Source organism: Macaca nemestrina, chromosome 12 (genome assembly GCF_043159975.1).
Source record: "Macaca nemestrina isolate mMacNem1 chromosome 12, mMacNem.hap1, whole genome shotgun sequence".
NCBI classification, from domain to species: Eukaryota; Metazoa; Chordata; class Mammalia; order Primates; family Cercopithecidae; genus Macaca; species Macaca nemestrina.
In genome coordinates this window covers 101,027,812-101,051,347 of record NC_092136.1, presented here as the reverse complement: position 1 = coordinate 101,051,347, position 23,536 = coordinate 101,027,812, and the positions used below count along the sequence as shown (strand labels likewise).

Here is a 23,536-nt window from a genome sequence, read left to right as displayed (position 1 = left end):
TTTGTTTTGTAGGTTTTCGAAACTTACATATTGATGACCAGATAACTCTCATTCAGTATTCTTGGATGAGCTTAATGGTGTTTGGTTTAGGATGGAGATCCTACAAACACGTCAGTGGGCAGATGCTGTATTTTGCACCTGATCTAATACTGAATGAGTAAGTAGTAACTTTTGTTGTTTTTGTTATTATAAGTGTACATATAGGATAATTTTGGAAGTTGTATTTCAATAGATGATCACATATTTAGTGTTCTTGATATGATGGTATTAATGTCATTTTATGGTAATTTGATATTTGGAGCTTTTTTCTCGTTTCAAAATATAGTTGTATCAAATCCAAATTTCTTACACACCAAGAATGTATCAAGTAATATATTTAAAGATAAACTTAAATGTTTCATTTATCAATTTAAAATTTTATAGCTTGGTACTAATGACAATCATAAAATAAATGAGAAATATTTTTGTTATTGACTTACATTCAAAAAGTAAAAACCTCTTTCTTCGTACATGACAAATTAGACTGGCAATTTATTTTAAAAGTTGAAAGATAAATATTTTAATTTGCTTTATATTTAAATAGTTTCAATTGATTTTCTACATATAACCTTTAACTGAATAAGCATCTTTTCATGGTAATGTTTATATTGTTCTAATGGTGAATGCTGACTTAGAAGTATATAACTCACACTGAAAGCAGTGGTTTTACAAAGTAAGACCAGTTTATGTTTAAATCCCAAATAGCTGAGATTTTTATAAGTCTTTACAGTTTTTAGATAATTTTCATGTTTCATTATATTTTATCCAACAATTCCTTGAGATAATTAAGAAATCAGCATTCTTCACTGTACAGTTCAGAAAATTGACTCTCAGAAGAATTATATAATCTGCCAAATAATTTGAATGACAGTGAGATTCATTCTCTCTTTTGAGTCAAAATCTAGTTTTCTTTTCATTATTTTTGCTAGCTTCATTTGACTAATGTGGACATTATAAAACAACACATGGTTGAGAAAATGCCTTAATTAAATTTTCTCAGCCTTCAGCACTTGTGTTTAACTTTGTCCATTCATTAATGCTTGCCAATATCCTCTTTTAGTCTTTTCTGTATCATTGTATGTTTCCCTAGAAAAGTTCAAAATATGGTAAGCTCTGTGAACTGACTTCTCCTGTTTAATTGCACACAAAATTATATAATTATGTTTTCATAGAAAATAAATTGTAAGTAAATAAAACATTTCTGAGCAATCTTCAGCTCCACATTCTCAACTCCTACACCCCTGCTCTGTTTTCTTGGTTTAGGTATTTAAAATGTAATAATAAAAATGAGAAACAATGTTAATCTTGGTCACTGTGTATTTCATATAATTTTCTAATTTTAAGATTTCTTAACCTCAAAAATTCAGTATTGTAAAAAGTTCAGAAGATGTTTAAAATTCCAAATATTGGGTTTGTTTATTAAAAGTGTAGTCATACTCAATAATATGTAAGGTAATTACCAAAATCATATTCCCTGATAAATTACCTAAACTGGCTGAGACACTTTTTTTTTTTTCCTGTTGCTTTTTCTTTTGTGTGTTGTGTGTGGTGCAAGACAGCGGATGAAAGAATCATCATTCTATTCATTATGCCTTACCATGTGGCAGATCCCACAGGAGTTTGTCAAGCTTCAAGTTAGCCAAGAAGAGTTCCTCTGTATGAAAGTATTGTTACTTCTTAATACAAGTGAGTGAGTTCAAGTAACTTAATGCAAGATATTTCTTAATATCTTGCATTTCTTAATTCATTAGAAAAGTTGCAAACAATATGATTATATAGTTATATATGAGGTAGACATTTTGGCTTATAAGTATAAAGAAGAAATACCCAATATATTGTTATAGACATTAATACAATTACTCGATTTTTTTAGTCTTTTACCTACCATATAATACTAAAATAGCCTTATCAATTTCTTTTTATTTTAGATAAAATGATTTAATTACTCTTTCATATTCACCTATTTCAGTAATGTAAACTACAGTCATGTGCCACATAACAGTATTTTGGTCACCAATGGAACACATATACAATGGTTCCCTGAGATTATAATGGAGTTGAAAAGTTACCATCACCTAGTCCCGTTATAGCCATCATAACATCATAGCATAATGCACTAATCACACGTTCGTGGTGATACTGATGTAAACAAACCTACTGTGCTGCCAGTCATATAAAGTATAGCACATACAATTATGTACCGTACATAGTACTTGGTAGTGATAATAAACAACTCGTACTGGTTTATGTATTTACTATACTATAGTTTTCTATAGAGAGTCACTACTTCTACTTTTTTAAATTGATTGCAAAACAGCCTCAGGTAGGTCTGTCAGAAGGGATTCCAGAAAAGACATCGTCATCCTAGGAGATGACAGCTCCATGTGTGTTACTGCCCCTGAAGACCTTCCAGTGAGATAAGATGTGGGGGTGGATGACAGTGATATTGATGATTCCCACTCTGTGTAGGCCTAGGCTAATGTGTGTTTTGGGTATTCATTTTTAACAAAAAAGTTTAAGCAAAAAAAAAAAATATTTAGAAGTAGATAAACCTTATAGAATAAAGATATAGAGAAAGAAAGCTAGGCACGGTGGCATGTACCTGTAGTCCCCGCTACTTGGGAGGATCACTTGAGCCCAGGAGTTCAAGTCCAGCCGAAGCAACATGTGAGAACTTGTCTCTAAAACAAGAAAGAAAGAAAGAAAGAGAACTGTACCATGTGTTTTTGTTTTTAACTAAATGTTATTACAAGAGTCAAAAAGTTAAAAAACTAGAGTTTATAAAGTAAAAAAGTTACAGTAAGGTAAAGCTAATTTATTATAAAAGAAATAAAAATATTTTTATAAATGTAGTATAGCCTAAGTGCACAGTGTTTATAAAGTCTATCGTAGTATATAGTAATGTCCTAGGCCTTCACATTCTCTCACCACTCACTCACTGACTCACGCAGAGCAACTTCCAGTCCTGCAAGCTCCATTCATGTTAAGTCCCCTATGCAAGTGTCCCATTTTTATCTTTTATATTGGATTTTTACTATGCCCCTTCTGTGTTTAGATACACAAGCACTTATCACTCTGTTACAGTTGCCTACAGTATTCAGTAGTCACATGCTGTACAGGTTCATAGCCTAGGTACAAGGCCTAGGTGTATAGTAGTCTATACCATCTAGGTTTGTGTGAGTACACTCTGTGACAATCACGCAATGATGAAATTGTGTAAGGACACATTTCTCAGAATATATACCCATCATTCAGTGATACACGACTGCAATTAATATTGGATAAGCACAAACCATACTCTTTTCTACCACCACTCTCACCCCATCCCCAAAGTATTTGCTATATAAAATACATAATTTTGTTTAGAATTATTTTTGTGATGTCAAGATAAATTGTTAAAACAGGTAACTATAAAGGTTAGCATCTTAATATAATAGCGGTTTCTTTATCACAGACACAGTCCAGTGAGTTAGCAAGAAACGCCCAGGCTCCTTCTAGCCAGTGGCTCCACCCTTTCCTCGTGGCTTGCAAACCTCTATTGGACGTGACTAGCAATGAGCACTGAGTGAGAGAGGTTTTGAAGGCTAGATCTGGAACTATCATACATCACTTTCACCCACATTCCAAGGCACTTAAGCTGCAGGAAAGGCTGGGAAATACAGCCTAGCTATAGGCCCAGAAGAAAGAGGAAATGATGTTTTATAAAGCATTGCGTTGATCGCCAGAAGGACAGGCAAATATCCATTCCACTTTTTCTTATATCCAAGGAACATACTTACCTCTGCCTCAGTGGATCCCCAAGGGTCTGGGTGGGAAGTTTAAAAAGAAAGAAAAAGCAACTGCTTTGACCCTTGCATAGGCAGAATCATCCCTCAAATGTACAAACCGATGCTTCCTTGATTCATTGTGATTTGTGTGAGAACCACAGGGAGCTAAGACCTCAGGCCGAGGGTGAGCCTAAGGTCTTTCTCAGCAACATCATTACAGGGACTTCTTTCTAAGACACAAATCTCAAATGGCTGGGGGGTGCAGATCAGGAGGGAAGGGCAGGGAAGCTAAACCCTAAAATGAAGGCTTCCTCATGGAATCTATGCAAAGACAAGGATCAATACATAACTCTCTTGGGAACCCTATTTGGACGAGGAATTTCAAGCCTAATTTGGTGACAGAGCATCAAGTGGAGAAAGAATATTCACGTGGAACCGGCCCAGAGAGTCCACTGGAATACATTTAATAACACCGTAATTAGCTCCTGCCCTTCTTTGCATGAAGGAATGAATCCTATAGCCCTTATGCCACAGAGTCCTAGATTTTCCAAATTGGCTTATATCCTTAACATAATTCTCTGTTTATGGATAGGCAACATTATGCTGGGGGATTAAACAACAATGGAATTAATCAACAGGGAGGCACTGCTCATTGTTGTCACTTAGAAACTTAGGCGATCACTAGAGCAGTGGTAAGAAAAGCAAGTGAGATTTGTACAACTTCCACTCACATGCCATAGAGAGTAAGATTTTTAGCCACTTGCCACTTCACAAAAAGAAAGAAAAAGAAACTATTTAATGAATAGTACTTATGCTTTCCACAGATTCTAATCAAGATTCTAATGAGATTTTGGGAGAAGAGGGTGAATTTGACAAACCTATTGAAAATCTATTTTTAAAACTAAATAGATAAGCATTATAAAAACATGCATGGAATTAGAAAGCTACTATAATTAATACAGCATGGGAGAAGAGATATACTGAACTTTTGGGCAAATCAGACAAGTATATATTAGAACATAAATAGTATAGTGGAAACCACAAATCAATGAGTATGAAACAAATAAATGTTAAGAAAAATAGTTTTATATTTGGAAAAAAAAAAGTTTGGATATATAGCTCAAATTATATCCTTGAATAACAGATAATTGAGTTAAATGTAAACACTCAAATAATTAAAAAACAAACTAGAAGAAATAGAAATAATCTTCAATCTCAAGTAGAAAATACCTTTTATAAATGCAAGAAGATTGGCAAAGTAAAACTTTGATGATTTGGTAGTTATGAACTTAAACCTCTCATTTGCCATTAAAAATGAAAATATAAATCTCCAGGAATAGACAGTAGGTTGAACAAACATTTTTACCATTGTTCTCACCAAAATTACACTAAAGGCCAGATGTAGTGGGTCACATTTCTAATCACACTTTGAGAGGCCAAGCCAGGCAGATAGCTTAAGCCCAGGAGTTTGAGACCAGCCTAGGCAACTTGCAAAACCCCATCTCTAAAAAAAAAAATACAAAAATTTAGCCAGGCGTAGTGGCAAGTGTCTATAGTCCCAGATAGCCGGGAAGCTGAGGTGGGAGGATCACCTCAACCTAGGAAGTCAAGGCTGCAGTGAGCCATGATTGCGCCACTGTACTCCTGCCTGGGTGATTAAGGCCCTGTCTCAAAAAAAAAAAAAAAAAAAATTTACACTAAAATCTTAGTAAAGGGATTTGCCATGAACAAATTGAGAAAAAATAAATTTACATTCATATTTACACAGCTGAGGGAAATATAGGGATTGGTTGGTAACCTTAAAGAGAGTTGTGAAGGTTTGAAATGACTGCTCTTTGAAGTAGCTCCAGAAAATTAGTACAGCCTCTATGGAAGACCATATGGAGATTTCTCAAACTATAAATATAACTACCATTCTATCTAGCAGTCCCACCACTGGATGTCTACCCAAAGGAAAAGAAATCATTATATCAGAAAGATACTTGCACTCGTTTATTGCAGCACTATTCATGATAGCAAAGATAGGGAATCAATCCAAGTGTGTATCAACAGATAATAGGATAAAGAAAATGTGATGTATTTGCACATATACATACACACAGACACACACACAATGGAATATTATTCAGACATCAAAAAGAATGAAAGTGTGTCTTTTGCAGCAACATGGATGGAACAGGAAGTCATTATCTTAAGTGAAACAATTCAGAGACAAAGTCAGATACCACATGTTCTCACTTATAAGTGGGAGCTAAATAATGCATGTACATGGGCATAGAGTGTGGAATAATTGACAGTGGTGACTTGGAAGGCTGGAAAGGTAGGACGGGGGTGAGACATTACCTAATGGATACAATGTGCATTATTGGGTGATTGTTATACCAAAAGCCCAGATATCACTATGCAATATATTCACGTAACAAAACTGCACAGATATTCCTTAAATGTATACAATTTTTTTAAAAAAAGAGGTTCTAGATATACATATAGATGTACATACTGGAGTTTTCAATTGACAAAAATTTGCATAGATATACTGAATTGCCAGAATTACTCTTCACAGTCCCCTTTATGTACAAGATCCTGAAAACTCAAAAACCAAAGAATGAACTTATTTGTTTTTCATAACTTTGTATCTCTGGCCTTTTTTTTCTAGGGGAAATGGAAACCAAGTTTTGATTGGGGTGCATGGGATAAATATAGGTTTAAGAAATTGTAATTTTCCTCCCTGTTCCCTGAGGTACAACAATATTGGAATTAGGCCAAGGCTGGGCACAGTGGCTCATGTCTGTAATCCCAGCACTTTGGGAGTCTGAGGTGGGCAGATCACTTGAGGTCAGGAGTTCAGCACCAGCATGGTCAACACAGTGAAACCCTGTCTCTACCAAAAAGACAAAAATTAGTCTGAAATGATGGCACACACTTGTAATCCCAGCTACTCAGGAGGCTGAGGCAGGAGAATTGCTTGAACCTGCGAGGTGGAGGTTGCAGTGAGCTGAGATTGTGCCACTGAACTCCAGCCTGGGCAACAGAGCAAGACCTTGTCTCAAAAAAAAAAAAAAAAAAAAAAACCAATTAGGCCAACTAACAATCTTAGAATGGCCTCTTGGTGTTCCAGTAAAAGAAAGAGTTGCAAGTCTGAGGTAGAAATGATTAAGCTTAATGAGGAAGGCATGTCAAAAGTTGATACAAGCTAAAAACTAGGTCTCCTGAGCCAAGCAACTAACCAAATTTCAAATACAAAGGAAAAGTTCTTGAAGGACATTAAAAGTGCTATTCCAGTGAACACATGAATGATAAGCAAAACAGCCTTATTTCTGATATGGAGAAAGTATTAGTGGTCTGAATAGATGATCAAACCAGCCACAATATTCCCTTAAGCCTAAGTCTCATCCAGAGGGAAGGCCCTGATTCTCCTCAATACTATGGAGGCTAAAAATGTGAGGAAGGAACAGAAAAAAGTTTGAAGCTAGCAGAAGTTGGTTCATGAGGTTTAAGAAGCCATTTCCATAACATAAAGTATAAGATGAAGCAGCAAGTGCTGATGTAGAAGCTGCAGCAAGTTATCCAAAAGATTTAGGTAAGATTATCGCTACTTCTGAAAGTAGCTGTGCTAAAAAACAGGTTTTCAGGGTAGATAAAACAGCTTTCCATTGGAGGAAGATGTCATCTAGGATTTTCATAACTACAGAGAAGAAGTCAATTTCTGGCTTCAAAGCTTCAAAGGACAGGCTGACTCTCTTGTTAGGGGCTAATGAAGCTGGTGACTTGAAGCTGAAGCTAATGCTCATTTATCATTCTGAAGATCCTAAGGCCTTTAAGAATTATGCTCAATCTATTCTGCTGTTTATGAATGGAACAACAAAGCCTGGATGACAGCACATCTGTTTACGGCATGGTTTACTGAATATTTTAATCCACTGTTGAAACGTATTGCTCAGAAAGGAATACTACTTCCAAATATTATTGCTCATTGACAGTGCACCGAGTCAGCCAAGAGCTCTTATGGAGATATGCAAGGAGATTAATGTTTTCATTTCTGCTAACACAACATTCATTCTGTAGTTCGTAGATCAAAGAGTAATTTTCCACTTTCATGTCTTATTATTTAAGAAATATATTTTGTAAAGCTGTAGCTGCTATAGACAGTGATTCCTCTGATGGATGTGGGTAAATTGAAAACCTTCTAGAAAAGATTAATCATTCTAGATGCCATTAAGAACATTCATGATTCATGGCAGAAGGTGAAAACAGCAAAATTAACAAGAGTTTGGAAGAAATTTATTTCATCCCTCTTGGATGACTTTGAGGGAGTTCAAAACTTCAGTGGAGGAAATAACTACAGATGTGTGAAAAGAAGAAGAGAACTAAAATTAGATGTAGAACCTGAAGACATGACTGAATTGCACTAGTTTCATAAAACTTGAAAGATGAGTTTTTTCTTATGGATGAGCGAAGAAAGTGGTTTCTTGAGTTGGAATCTGCTTCTAGTGAAGATGCTATGAACATTATTGAAATGACAACAAAGGATTTCGAAGATTACATAAACTTAGTTGATAATGCAGCAGCCGGACTTAAGAGGATTGACTCCAGTTATGAAAGAAGTTCTACTGTGGGTAAAATGCCATCAAACTGCCAGCATTGCATGCTACAGAAAAATTATTCACAAAAGAGTCAACTGATGCAGCAAACTTCATTGTTGCCTTATTTTGAGAAACTGTCATAGCCACCCCAACCTTCAGCAACCACCACCCTGACCAATGAGCAGCCATCAACATGTAGACAAGACCCTCCACCAGCAAAAATATTTGACTCATGGAAGACTCAGATGATTGTTACCGTTTTCTAGCAATAAAGTATTTTTTTAGTTAAGTTATGTTCATTTTTTAAATAATGCTGTTTCACACTTAATACATTCTAGTGTAGTGTGAATATAACTTCTCTGTAGACTGGGAAACCAAAAGATGCATGTGATTCACTTTGTTGCAATATTTCCTTTATTGCAGTGGTCTGGAACCAAACCAGCTATGTCTCCAAGATATGCCTATGTAACAAAGTGGCTGGATATAAGATAAATATTTAAATATTAATACTTTTCTCCCATATCAGCATGAAGGCATTGGAAAATTTAATGAGGCAATTTTTTAAATTACAACAAAAATATAAATCGTCTAGGAATAATCTTAATGACAAATACTTGAGATTTATATAAAGAAGACAAAAGTTTACTAAGAGATCCAAGTGTTCATTAAAAAGAAGGGGACAAAAAGCATCCAGATTACATGCAGCTGTAAACTAAATCAAACCAAGTATTCAAGAAGCATGTAGAATAAGGCCAGGTGCTCTTTTGAGCAAATGCTAAGATAAATGCAGAATCCATTGATACAGGTCTAAAATAGGTCAGCTGAAGTGTTCTTTACTATACCTATTAGTTCTTATATTCTTCCAGTGAACTAGAAGTGCATATGTCCTGATACTATCAATAACATGATCTCTTTCCTATATAAGGTGTTTTTTTTCTAGAGTCATATATCAGAAGAAATCTTTATATATCTTACAAATATGTGTTATAAGTTGTTAATGTCATCTTTTTAAACATAACTGCCACTTTTAATTGTCTTCTTACAGTTCCTTTGGAAGGACTACGAAGTCAAACCCAGTTTGAGGAGATGAGGTCAAGCTACATTAGAGAGCTCATCAAGGCAATTGGTTTGAGGCAAAAAGGAGTTGTGTCTAGCTCACAGCGTTTCTATCAACTTACAAAACTTCTTGATAACTTGCATGATGTAAGTATTTGGTTGATTCCAGAATATCAATGATTATTCTCTGATTTTCTATAACTTTTTAAATGTTACATATCAATTTTACTTTATATGATTTTCTCAGATTAATACTTGTATTTTAAAAGTGTTTGGATCACGCTGCTCAGACTTTATATAGTTTGTTTTCATTTTCAGTATAGACCACCCAAATATTCTTTTACAAGTATTTGTATAATTTGAGGGTAATTTAATAGCTGATAGAAATTATGGTACATTTCCTGAATATGTTCTAAAATATTTGTGCCTAAAATTATAAAAGATTTTATATATATAGTAAAAACAAAGGTATGTGTGTGGAAAATAAGACTCATGCCATTTTAAATGGAATTATAAATAGCATTGCTGATGGATGGGCAATCAGGCAATATATAGCAAAAGTTAAAATTTGCATGCTTTTCAAGTTTCTATTTTTTAGAATTTATCTTAAAGAAATAATTAGGCAAATGTAATATACATGCAAGGATGTTCACCATAGCAGAGGGGAAAAAAAGAAAAACAAACAAGAAATGCCTAACACCAGAAGTGGATTACTAAGACAAGATATCTGTGGTTTGTCAAGATATATGAAATACAAGCTTTTATTGCTACTATGTTCAGATCACATTAAAATGACAGTGAAGGCATAAAAACGCTATCCACTCACTAGGTCAACTTTTGAGGTCTTACTCCTGAATATGAACAGACAGCCAAGATTATGAGCTATTTGAGTAAAGCCTCTAAAATGAAAGGCAGAAAGCAAAATAAAAAGACACTTGAAGGAAAAAAACACCAGTGCAGAGAACAGAAGAAAACTTCTAACATCCTCAGAGAAATAAGAATGATATGGCGTCCATGACATGAGAACAGAAAACATTTTTTAAATGAACATTTAGCAAGAAAATACTTTTGGATAATTAAATGAAGAAAGGCAGAAATTAAAAATTCACTGAAAGGGCTGAAATGGAAGGGAAAATCTGGGGAAAAGTAAAAGATCAAAACATGGAAAATTAGAAAGAAGAGTTATAGTAAATTTAGTATCCAGGGAGTTCTAGCCTCCAATTAATAGGAATGTCCAGAAGAAAAAATAGAGAAAATCAAGGAGAGAAATTTATGTAAGAAATCATAAAAGTTGCTGGAACTGAAATACACGAGTTTTCTAACAATAAGGGTCCAGTGTAGAGGCACTGCACAATTGAACTAAGGTACCTTATTGTAAAACTGTAGCATGCCAGAAATGAAGAGAAAATTTTGAAGTATACCAGCAATGAAAGAAACAGATCACATAGAAGTTATCAGGATTCAGAATGATATTGGACTTCTCTGCAGCAACACTGGAAGCCAGAAGACAGTGGAGCAGGCCTTCAGAATTTCACGGAAAAGAAAATCTTCAAAGAATTTCATACCTAGCCAAACCATCGAACAAGTACAATGGCAGCATGGAAGTATTTTCAACCGTGCTAGGTCTCCTAGAGTTTACCTCAGATACAACCTTTCTCAAGAATTGCTATAGGATGTCTTACAACAAAACATGGGACTAAGCCAAAGATCCACCCCAAGAGAGATGCAAAGTGATGTCCCAACACAATAATTGTGCAGAGCAGTAGTCTAGATGGGAGCAGTAATACAAAGGGTTCTAGGATACCAGCTCCAGGAAAAATAAATGGAACTGAGAGATTACCAGTAAGTATGACTGTAATTGAGGTGATTTTTACAATTCTGTTGGCGCATTTGACTATGACTTTGTGACAAATGTAGAGAAAACAAAACAAACAAGAACACGAGGTGATTCACTTCTGCAAAATAAAAATGAGTCACAAGAATGGAGATGCAATCCAGCAGAAAACCATTAAAAATCTTTATAATATAAATGCTGGATATTGCCTTTAGCTAAAAATTGAGCTAAAAGCTCTCTCTGGGAAGAAGAGAACGTGTACATAGTTGAGGAAGAGAGTGTCTAGTATAAGAGAACTTCATTTTCGGCTGGGCGCGGTGGCTCAAGCCTGTAATCCCAGCACTTTGGGAGGCCGAGACGGGCGGATCACAAGGTCAGGAGATCGAGACCATCCTGGCTAACATGGTGAAACCCTGTCTCTACTAAAAATACAAAAAACTAGCCGGGCGAGGTGGCGGGCGCCTGTAGTCCCAGCTACTCAGGAGGCTGAGGCAGGAGAATGGCGTAAACCCGGGAGGCAGAGCTTGCAGTGAGCTGAGATCCGGCCACTGCACTCCAGCCTGGGCGACAGAGCGAGACTCCGTCTCAAAAAAAAAAAAAAAAAAAGAGAACTTCATTTTCTTCATTTCCCATAGTAGAAACTAAACCTAACTTTAGTGGAAATATAGAAATAAATATCAAAAGACACAGGCTACAAAAAGTTGAAGGTAGTTGTGTCTACGGGGCTAGAATAGGGATGGGAAGAAGTCTATCAGGAAACTGCAAGGCTGTATTGCTGCTGCTGCTGCTGCTTTTGTTTTTATAATCATGTAGTACTACTTGGCTTTTAACACTATACACATGAATTACTTTGATAAAAATTAGATTAAACGATGTTGGATTATTGGCATAGGAAGAATCAATATGTTATATAAAACAGCCAGATTAGCAAATAGAATTTATGAAACATGTGTAACATCGTGTGTATATTTGGGTATGTCTGTACACATGTATAAAAAGAAAAAAAACTTGAGTAATATACCAAAATGTTTACACAGCTTATCCTGTGGAATTATGAATAACTTTCATTTATTTAAATAAATCTTTCCGTAATATCAGAATGTCCTATCACAAGTATGTAACATTTTACATATTATTCTAGAAAATGGTGGGAGTTATTTTCATTGTGGTAAGAAGAAAACACCTTGAGAAGTATTTATATTATAGTTAGAAAAATAAGTTGCCATATTTGAATAGCATATGAATTTATTATTTTTATTACATGTTTTCTACTTGTTTGTTAAACCAACAGCTTGTCAAACAACTTCATCTGTACTGCTTGAATACATTTATCCAGTCCCGGGCACTGAGTGTTGAATTTCCAGAAATGATGTCTGAAGTTATTGCTGCACAATTACCCAAGATATTGGCAGGGATGGTGAAACCCCTTCTCTTTCATAAAAAGTGAATGTCATCTTTTTCTTTTAAAGAATTAAATTCTGTGGTATGTCTTTTTGTTTTGTCAGGATTATGAGGTCTTGAATTTTTATAATGTTCTTCTGAAAGCCTTACATTTATAACATATCATAGTGTGTAAATTTAAGAGAAAAATTGTGAGGTTCTAATTATTTTCCTTTATAAAGTATAATTAGAATGTTTAGCTGTTTTGTGTACCCATATTTTCTTGAAGAATTTACAAGACTGAAAAAGTACTAAAATTGTTAAACTATATCTTATCCATATTATTTCATACCATGTAGGTGAGAATTTTTAACTTTTGCATCTAACAAATCATCTACTTAAGAGAAAAAAAATCTTACATGTAATAATACAAAGCTATTATATAAGTTATTTCTAGGTAACTCCCTTTGTCTCAATTATATTTCCAAAAATGAACATTTAAAATGTTATGCAAAATTTTGTCTAAGTATATTTGTGTGAGGATGAAATTCATAACTTTCATCAGATTTTCAAAAGTATTTTTAATGCAAATAATGTAGAAAGAGTTTAAAACCACTAAAATAGATTGATGTTCTTCAAACTAGGCAAAACAACTCATATGTTAAGACCATTTTCCAGATTGGAAACACAAATCTCTTAGTAAGTTAATAAGTAGATTCATATCATTATACAAATAGTATTGTGGATTTTGTAGGTTTTTAAAATAATCTTTTTTGGGGAGAGAATTGTCCTCTAATGAGGTATTACAAGAGGAAATAAGAAATCAGAAGATTATGGCCTAACTGTACTCCTTACCACCTGTGGCATGTTGAAAGTTAGTCACCCTTACTGATTTTCAATTCTCTCACCTTTGAAAGTAGTAAAATATCTTTCCTGCCAATTGCTCCTTTTGGTCAGAGCTTATTAACATCTTTTCAAATCAAAGGAAAGAAGAAAGGGAGAGGAGGAGGAGGGAGGTATCAATTCACATACCTTTCTCCTCTTTATCCTCCACTATCATGAATTCCTCTTATGTTTCAGCCATGCAGATCTTTTTACCATCAAATTTCTGCCAGAATTTTCCCCTTTGATGCTAATTCCATATGCGTGTTTCAACCTTCAAGACTCAGCCAAATGTCATTTCTGTAAAATCTCTGAGTCTTTCAAGCAGTAATTTGCCTTCTTCTAGAGTTCACTTGCCACTTTGTGCACATTTGAGTTACAGTAGCATGTTGTTTTACAATTGTGACTCTCCTAGGAGTCTGGGAGCCACATAAAGTGGACAATAGTGTTTGTCGACTGAGAGTTGAATGACATGTTGTCTCTGTCTTGGTATTACAGTAGATTTTGATCATTCTTTGGTTACATTTTTGCATATTTCTGTACCCATGACTTTATCACTTCCTTCTCCCATGCTTTATCAAATATCTTCATTACTTTTAAACTTTCCACCTTTGCTTCCTACTTTGTGAGATCTCTCCCTTTACTGACTATAACATAGAAGAATAGAAGTGTATTTTATGTGTCTTAAGGACAATACTTTAGATTTCTTGTTCTAAGTTTTTAAACTGAATGAATGGAATATTATTTCTCTCCCTAAGAAAAATTCCACAAAACAATTATTTCTCACGTTTACGTAGCCTTAAATTGTTTTGTACTGTAAACCTCAGTATAAAAACTTTCTTCATTTCTAATTTCATTCAACAAATATTGATTGAGTACCTGATATTAGCACAAGAAAAATGTGCCAATAAGCCTTATGAGAATTTGGAGCTGAAGAAAGACTATCTAACTCAGGAAAGTTACAGTCCAGTAGTAGGTATAAATTACAGTGCCTGATAGGTAGGCGTTTTAATATCTGTACACTCAACATATACTAGATAGACGCAAAACATTTACAGACAATTTTACTGATACATGTGCAGCACAAAGGTACTAACTTTAAAGTAAATATTAAATAACACCTTTATGTGTCAGTAATTCATTTGCATTAAATCTTATTGAAAAGGCTTTCAGTATATTTTCCCCACAAACGTCATCCCAAGAGAAGTATTTTTAACATCTCCCAAATATAATAGTTACAGGAAATCTACCTCTGTGAGAGTGACACCTCTCAGAATGAACTGTGTGACATAAGAAAATGAATGTAGGTCTATCCAAAAACCCCCAAGAAACAAAAACAATATTATTAGCCCTTTATACTTAAGTGATGGACTCAGGGAACAGTTGATGTTGTGGTCATTTTATTATCTCATTCTTGTTACTTTGAATTAAACCAATATTTTGATGATATAAATCATTTCCACCAGCATAGATTTAATTTCCATCATAACTTTAAAATTTTCTAATTTCACTCAACTATGAGGGAATAGAATGTGGTGGCCACAGGTTTGGCTTTTGTTAAAATGTTTGATATCTTTGATGTTGATCTCTGTCTGCAATGTAGTTGTCTAAACACTAGGATTTAATATTTAATGCTAAGCTTAAAAAATAAAATACCTTTTTAAAAAGAATATGGCTTCACCAAATGGAAAATATCTAATTTCTAAATCTTTTTCTCTACAAAGTCCTATCTACTGATGTCTCCATTACTATTTAGTCATCATAACCATTATCTTCATTTTACAGGTCATGTTCTTTCTGGTAGCTCTAAAATGACACTAAATCATAAGAAGACAGGTTACATATCAGGAAATACTTGAAGGTTATTGAAATAGATTCTTGAGATGAAAATATTTTCCGTAAAAAGGTTTGAAAAGCCATTTGAGTCTAAAGCATTATACCTCCATTATCAGTAATTATGTGACAATTGTGTGTGTTTAATGTTTAAAGATGTGGCACTTTTTAATAAGGCAATGCTATGCTATTTTTTCACATTTAACATTAAGATAATTTATTGCTATACAGGTGATATGGAAATATGATGAACAATATTTTTTTGCCAAAACTATGCCTTGTAAGTAGCCATGGCATGTCAACCTGTAACTTAAATTATCCACAACTAGTCATGTGTTTGATGATGGGCACTGTGGAGATAGCTGACGTAGGACTGTGCCCCCCTTCTCTGCCACTTACTAGCTGGATGAGATTAAGCAAGTTATTTAACCTCTCTGATTAAACCTGCCTTTGCCCAGTGCTTTGTAATGAGTAGAAATGGAAACCAAAAAAATGTATACAGGCGTTCAGAAATAGTAATTGCTATTATTTTGTTTTCATTAAGCCATAGTTCTGGCTATAATTTTATCAAACTAACTGGCTATTTTCTACAGTGAAACCAGGGTTCTAGAAAGTCTCATTGTTTTATTTATGTCACCATATGCTATGATATATTTGATTGAATTCATTTAAAATTAGGGCTGAAAGTATTCAAGTAATTTATTCTGCTGAAAAAAATACAGTGTTTTGAGTTTAGGGCCTGTTTTATCAAAGATCTAAAGAGGCTATCACTCTTTCATTGTAGGTATTTTAAAATAATGACACTGATTTTAACATTTTAAGTGTCTTTTTAGAATGAAGAGCCTGACTAGAACATAGCCCCTACAAAAACCCATGCTGAAATTATTTTTACTATGGCAACAATTCCACAAAAGGGAACAATGGGTTTAGAAATCACAGTGAAGTCATCAACCCAAAAAATAACTTCCTATCCCTAAGAAGGTTATGATGTAAGATGCCCACAAGAAATCTATGTCTGCTTTAATCTGTCTTGTATTCCTTTTGTAGGATGGCTATTACATTTTTAGTTTTTGCTGTGAGTACCTAGGCAATTTCTGTCATCCATACTTATCCTTCACACATCAGAAGTCAGGATAGAATATGAATCCTTTTAAATATTTTTACAACCCTAGAGCCTTGTGCGTAAGAAGCACTCAAAACTTGCAAAATACATATTTTTTTCAAATTTAAAGATACTCTATTTTTGTATTCAATAACTCAACAACTGTGGTCCCCACTGATAAAGTGAAGTGGACAAGAAGACAAGTAATGGCTTAAGTTTCTTGTTCCCAAAGTATGCCTGTTCAGAAGCCATTGGATGTGGGAAATTTCTACATCTCTTAAAATTTACAGGAAATACATAGCCAGATGTAGCAAAAGTTCATTAAGTCCTAAATTGCTTATCCTTACTATACTAAGTCATGAAATGATTTTTAATGAAAAGAACATCACCTAGGTTTTGTGGTTTGTTTTTTTCTTATTCATGGCTGAGTGAAAAGACCAATCTCTGTTTCTCCCTAGCATCTGCGGACTATTTAATGTACCATAATTCCACACTCTGTGGTCCTTATTAAATCCAAAATTAAACAAAAAGCAGTAAAATAACTGACTACTCACCCATATTATGAAATATAATCCAAACCAGATTAGTCAACATCCATAAGATGAATCTAAGCTGAACTGGGCCTAGATTATTGAGTTCAGGTTGGCTCACATCCCTATTTATTAATAAACTCAGGAAAGAAGGCCTTACAGACCATCAGCTAGCTGTAGCTAATAGAACCTATACTTCTAAAGTTAAGCCTAGAATGAATATGGCCTTAAAAACTGAAAAGAAGCAGGAAAGAACAATTTTCTTCAACAATTTGTCCACCCTGTCACTGGAGAAAATTTAAGAATTTGGGGGTGTTGGTACTAAGTTAAACACAGCAGCTGTTCATGGCAGAAATGATTTAATACATACATTCTCTGAATATCCTATAACCAAAGCAAAGAAAAACACCAAGGGGTTTGCTCTCCTCCTTGGAGCTGACTGCATTCCAAGGCAGAGCTCAGGTCACATGCCCAGGGGCTGCGCCCAAGCTTGTCCACAGCCTTATGCAGCTGTGGAGTCTGGAAGACTATTGCAGGACTGCTGGCCTAGTCCCAGAATGTCAGCCTCGTTTTCGATTTACTGGCTCTTGTTGCTTTATGTCATGCTGACCTTATTGTTAAACACAGGTTTGTTTGCTTTTTTTCCACTCATGGAGACATGGGAGAGGCATTATTTTTAAGCTGGTTGAAAACTTTAACTGATAAAGCATTTTTAGAGAAACATGAATCAGGCAGCTAAGAAAGCATACTCTGTCCATTAAAGAAAATGTACAGATTAGTAACTCTGTAGTGTGGCGTTAATGTCCTGGTCAATATTTAGATAGGCATGAATAAAATATTCAAATGATATTGTAAATAGTTTTCGGGACATATGCTATAGCTTATTTTTATTATCTTTTGAAATTGCTCTTAATACATCAAATACTGATGTATTCAATTTATCAGATATAAATTATTCTAAATGAAGCCCACTTCAGTGTTTTTGTCTTGTCAGTTATATGTTAAGCTTCTGATCTCTTTGTCTATGATGTTTACTAATCTGAGTTTTTGTTCTTATGAATTATTTTAGACAGCAGTGGTTTTAAGCTTTTTGCCACGAAAAATACCTTTTATTTTCTCCTCCCCCAGGAAAGTTTATACCCTGAAGTATCCATCCACCAAACTCTACTTCTATTAAGAAATAGTTATTTTGTTTTCTTAATGTTCTGTTATTCAAAGACATATCAGTGAAAGCTGCTGAGCAGCATGAATAACAATTATATCCACACCGATTTGATATATTTTGTGTAGCCTTAACTTGATAGTATAAAATGTCATTGCTTTTTAAATAATAGCTAGTCAATGGTCTTCTATCGTAGGTTTCCTAAACTAGGTTAAGATCCAGAGCTTTGGGGTCATAATATATTACATACACTTATCTTTTTCTAAGGGCTTTAAAATTCATGAGAATAACCAAAAAAGGTACGTGGAAAGTTAATTCAAACATACCATATTCTTGTCAAAACAGAGATGTGGCTCTGCTTGTTCTCCATAAGGTAGAAATACTTTCCAGAATTTACCTAAACTAGTAAGCCCTGTATTTGCTATGATTAGGGATAGGAAGATATTTTCACATGGCAGACTTTAGAATTCCACACTTTAGCCAATAAAGTATCTCTTTTTGATCTTAGTATTCTGTGTATTTTAACTTTTCTAAGATGTGCACGTTTATAAGAAAAATCAGCACAAAGGGTTTTTTTTAAGTTAAAAGCTTTTAACTGAAATTTGAAAGAAACAGAAGAAAATATCAAAGTTCTTTGTATTTTGAGAGGATTAAATACGATTTACAAAAGTTACATGGAGGGCTATCTAAAACATTAACTTAAATATTTTTTGTTGAAAAGTCTTTAGGCGGCCGGGCGCGGTGGCTCAAGCCTGTAATCCCAGCACTTTGGGAGGCCGAGGCGGGCGGATCACGAGGTCAAGAGATCGAGACCATCCTGGCTAACACGGTGAAACCCCGTCTCTACTAAAAAAAAAAATACAAACAACTAGCCGGGCGCGGTGGCGGGCGCCTGTAGTCCCAGCTACTCGGGAGGCTGAGGCAGGAGAATGGCGTAAACCCGGGAGGCGGAGCTTGCAGTGAGCTGAGATCCGGCCACTGCACTCCAGCCTGGGTGACAGAGCAAGACTCCGTCTCAAAAAAAAAAAAAAAAAAAAAAAAAAAAAAAAAAGTCTTTAGGCATCATTTTATTCCTCAGCAACTAGCTGTGAAGCCTTTACTGTGTTGTATGCCAGTCACTATGCCAGACTGTGGAGATAACCAGCATTTCCTTCTCCGAGCTTAGAGTTGGGTGGGGAATAAAGACAGGTAAACAGCTACAATATTGTACTGTGAGTGCTTATGCTGGAGAAAGTTCAGGGAACTACTAGAGCACCTAAGAGGAGCACCTACCTTGAATTTAGGGGTTAGCAGAGGCATCCTGAAAAAAGTCAAGCCTAAGCCATGATCTACAAGCAGTTTAGGAATTAGCAGAACATGCAGGGTGAGGAGATGCCAAAGGCAAGAAGAGAAGTATTCCAAACAGGAGGGATCCGGAAGAGAAAAGAGTATCCCAAACAACATATGCACAAACCTGATGGGGAGAGAGAATATAGGGTGGGGATGGATGATGAGACTGAAGAAGAAAGCCAGGTCTAGATAATCAGTGGCCTTGTACAGCATGTTAAAGAGTGTAGACTTGATTCTGTTGTAAACAGGAAAGCAGCACAATTCATATGAATATTTTAGAAGACTCCCACTGGAATATGGAGAATAAAGTTGGAGATGACTAATCCTGGAAGCAGGAAGAATATTTTTGAGGAAGTTGCACTATTTTGGTGAAAATGATGGTCATAAACACGAGGAGTTGTAGGTGATCATGACCTCCTCTCTAATTCTCCAGAAGGGTTTTGGAAGATATAACATAGGAACATTGACAGAACTGACGAAAGGAGACAAAATATGCCATATAAATTGTCAAACACAAGGCCAGACATCTAATTATTTTGCATATGTGTTGAAATTACAAATTTTTCAAGAAAGAGAACAAAAACTACAAAACTTAGTTTTACCAAGTCCCAGAATTCTATCTATCCAAACAATCTGTACCACTCCACCTGTATCTCTACCTTTGCATTTCTGTCCAACCTCAAAGTCCAGGTCTATATACACAGGTAAGACTAAGCAGCTCAAGGTTCAGAAAATGAGAAAGAAAGAGGAACTGAGTTGTGTTGAACCCATGCAAAATAAACACATTCTTTGTATAGATTCTTGAAACTTCAAGAGGAGAGGAATTCACCTAACTCATAGATATTTGATGTTATGAATCCATGGCTGGGCTCGGCTTTTAAAAAGCCGTATCTGAGATTCCTTCTGTGGAACAAAGTTCCATCAAAGCCCATTTGAAAGCCTACATTAAAAACAAAATTCTTGCTGCATTGTATACAAATAATAATGCCATGATCAAATAATCAGATGCCATTATCAAGTGGAATTACAAAATGGTATACCCACTCCAAAAAAAGAGCTAAATTCTCGGTAGAGTGTCATGACTTCATGAGCCCTCCACAGCATTGGAGCTGAGGAGGAAGCACCGGTGAGCAATAGGTTGAAGAGAAAACTTGGCACTTAAGAATCTTTCCATCTTTTTTTCATCTAAAAGAGCCTTATTTTTGGATTACCTCATTCAATTTCCATCAAGGGCTGGTTTTCCTTTTTAGTTCCACTAACCAGACAGCAGCTGGGAAGGAAGAAGCTTTCTATGTGAACATGGTAGCTGTGGGAAGGAGGTTTCTTTCTCCAGGTCTTCACTGGCCATATGCCAGTCCCTTGTTAGTTATGCCGAGTCATAGAACCCATTTCTGTCGTCTCATATTTAAGTCTTTGGCTTGTGAATTTATCTATTCTTTCAGCTTCAGCACTGCAGAGTGCTGAGACTTTGCTAACTTCCATTCTTGCTGGCTTAGCAGATTCCTCATTCCTCTTAGGCCCAGCTGTTTTCTCATCTGGCCCTGCTGTGGAGTCACCTTGCCCCTCCAGGAGAGCCATGGCTTACCACTGCCTGCTAAGCCTCCACTCAGCTGCCACCACACTAAATCCAAGTTTCTCTAAGATGTTGCAGAGTTTCCGGGCAAGCATAAAAGTCTTGATTTTCCTGGACTTCCCTTTGTCTTAATCTCACCTCCTTCAAGTTTCAGTCTCAGAATGTAGGCATTTGTCCTCTTTGCCCTACCTATTCCTTCTTCTGAATCATGAAAGGCCCTCACTTCCTCTTGCTGTGTGCTGGAAGCTTCTGTCAGGTCTTAGAATGAGTTCTCATCTAGTCCTAGTAGCTTTCGATGCTTAAGTCCACCTTTTAAGGATACCTTTGAGATTTAGAACATTGTTTTTCACTTGAGAAAGACTTAATCTCCAGACTTGCCTTTCTGTGGATTTCAAACACCAATTGAGGACGTCAAAAGCTGAATGTTGACTTTCTTTGAATTTTCTGCTATAACAATTCCAGTTATCCTCAGAGCAATATGCCTCCAACTGACCAGGAGAAAGGTCGGGTGCCAAACAGAAAAACACAAAGATTAATTATTTCAAATAAGCATATACTTTGAAAGTGCTTTGGGAATTCATGAGGTTTTCTATCAAGAGGGTAAGACTCTTCATCCATCCACGTGTGCCTGACAGTCCTGGCACTAGCTGGTAACAGATGCAAAACTGTAAAAATTAGGTGATCATGGATTTTAACGGTATCATCACATACTTATTTTCTATGTAATGTTTTATATTTCCCCTAAAATACTTTGACCGTTTTGCACATGGTAGATATTCACTTTTTTGTGTGTTGAAGTTGATGAAATCTTCAGTTATCTACCCCATTGCTTGTTAGTAAAACTAGTGTTAATACTTGGCAAGAGATGCAGGGAATTTTTCTCATGACTCACGACCTATTTAGTTATTAATGCTACTACCCTATTTTGAGTAAATAGTAGGTCACTGAGTACACTGTCCAGAGTTATACTTTTAAAGATATTTAGCACTATATACTTCTTGAGTCTAAAGTCATACACTTTGCTCATTTCTGAATGAAAAAGACATTTCAGAGTATGTTGACAATTGATGTGAAGGTTTTTGCTGAGAAGGTGAAACTGTCCTTTCGTCTGTGTATGCCTGAGGCTGGGTCCCTGGCAGTGATTGGGTGACAATGCAAAGCTGTAAAAACTAGGTGCTAGTGGGCACCTAATATCATCACCGTGTACTTATTTTCAAGCTAATATGCAAAATCCCATCTCTGTTTTTAAACTAAGTGTAGATTTCAGAGAAAATATTTTGTGGTTCGCATAAGAAAACAGTCTACTCAGCTTGACAAGTGTTTTATGTTAAATTGGCTGGTGGTTTGAAATGAATCATCTTCACATAATGTTTTCTTTAAAAATATTGTGAATTTAGCTCTAATTCTTGTTATTCCGTGTGATAATAAAGAATAAACTAATTTCTATATCTCTCTTTATTAGTGAATTATAGCATCTAAAACCTCAATACAATTACATACAAGACACATACCAATTATAAGTGCATTCTTTACCAGTCATTTTAAATTTATAACCAACATTTCAATTTGTACAATACTGTATGTGGCATAAGGTTAGATACTGATATGGAAGATTTGGCATTATAGAGACAATATCCTTGACTGTGTATGCATTTTAGCAAAGCAAAGAGTGATTCTCAGGCAATTAAGTTGAAACCAACTACATAGTGTTTTAATCAGAAAGACAAAATACAATCAACTGATATCTAGTGAGATTCAATAATATACTGTTTTGGTTATTCACATTGATTAAAAAGTTTGGTATTACACAAGAATTTTCATAAGAAATTTAATGCATTTGACATTAAGGCAAATGATAATCTACTTATAATAACAAAGTATTTCAGACTACATTGGTTTCATTACTAGGAGTATAATTTAGTATAGTCCTAGAAATATACAAATATACAAATACATAAAATAAATGCCTAAATTGTATAAGGAATTGATGCAGGCAAACCCCAAAATGGGGGCTCAGCTTGGGAGGATTTTTGGCTTAATTCAGAAAAGAATTCAAGAGGGAGTCCACAGTGAAAGCAGCCAAGTTTATTGGAGCAACAGCGTCCAGCAAAATGGCTACTCCGTAGGCAGAGTAGCCCTCGTGGGTTGCTGGCTGGGTAGATGCATACCAACTCTTAATTATATGCTAACTATGAGGTCTGTTATTCACAGATTTTCTGGAAAAGCAGCAGGGAGTTCTTGGAACTATATAAGTTAATTTCTGGATGTTTCCATGACATTTGTAAAGTGTCGTGGTGCTGATGGCAGTGTCTCATAGCATGCAGATGCATTGTAACTTCTAGTCCTAGCTGATTTGGGCCAGTTTCTTAGCTACACCTGTTTTTCATCAGCAGGGTCATGAAAACAAGTCCTGGTGATATTTTACCTCAGAACCATTATAGGTCTTGGAGACACAAAGATGAGTAG

At 35.3% G+C, this 23,536-nt stretch overlaps 1 protein-coding gene across 4 annotated transcripts in view; it reads left to right on the top strand.

Moving 5' to 3' along the window:
* LOC105466499 (progesterone receptor) overlaps nucleotides 1–23,536 on the top strand; it is a 116,977-nt gene that overhangs the window by 77,307 nt on the left and 16,134 nt on the right. For 3 of the 4 annotated variants that reach the window (XM_011715462.3, XM_011715461.3, XM_011715460.3), the window contains 4 exons: nucleotides 13–157; nucleotides 1,595–1,725; nucleotides 9,435–9,592; nucleotides 12,571–22,516. In XM_011715462.3, coding sequence (XP_011713764.1) covers nucleotides 13–157; nucleotides 1,595–1,725; nucleotides 9,435–9,592; nucleotides 12,571–12,726 — 590 coding nt within the window. In that variant the 3' untranslated portion in view covers nucleotides 12,727–22,516. Of the gene's footprint in view, nucleotides 1–12; nucleotides 158–1,594; nucleotides 1,726–9,434; nucleotides 9,593–12,570; nucleotides 22,517–23,536 lie in introns of those variants that run through there. The other variant, XM_071075503.1, reaches the window with a different exon arrangement.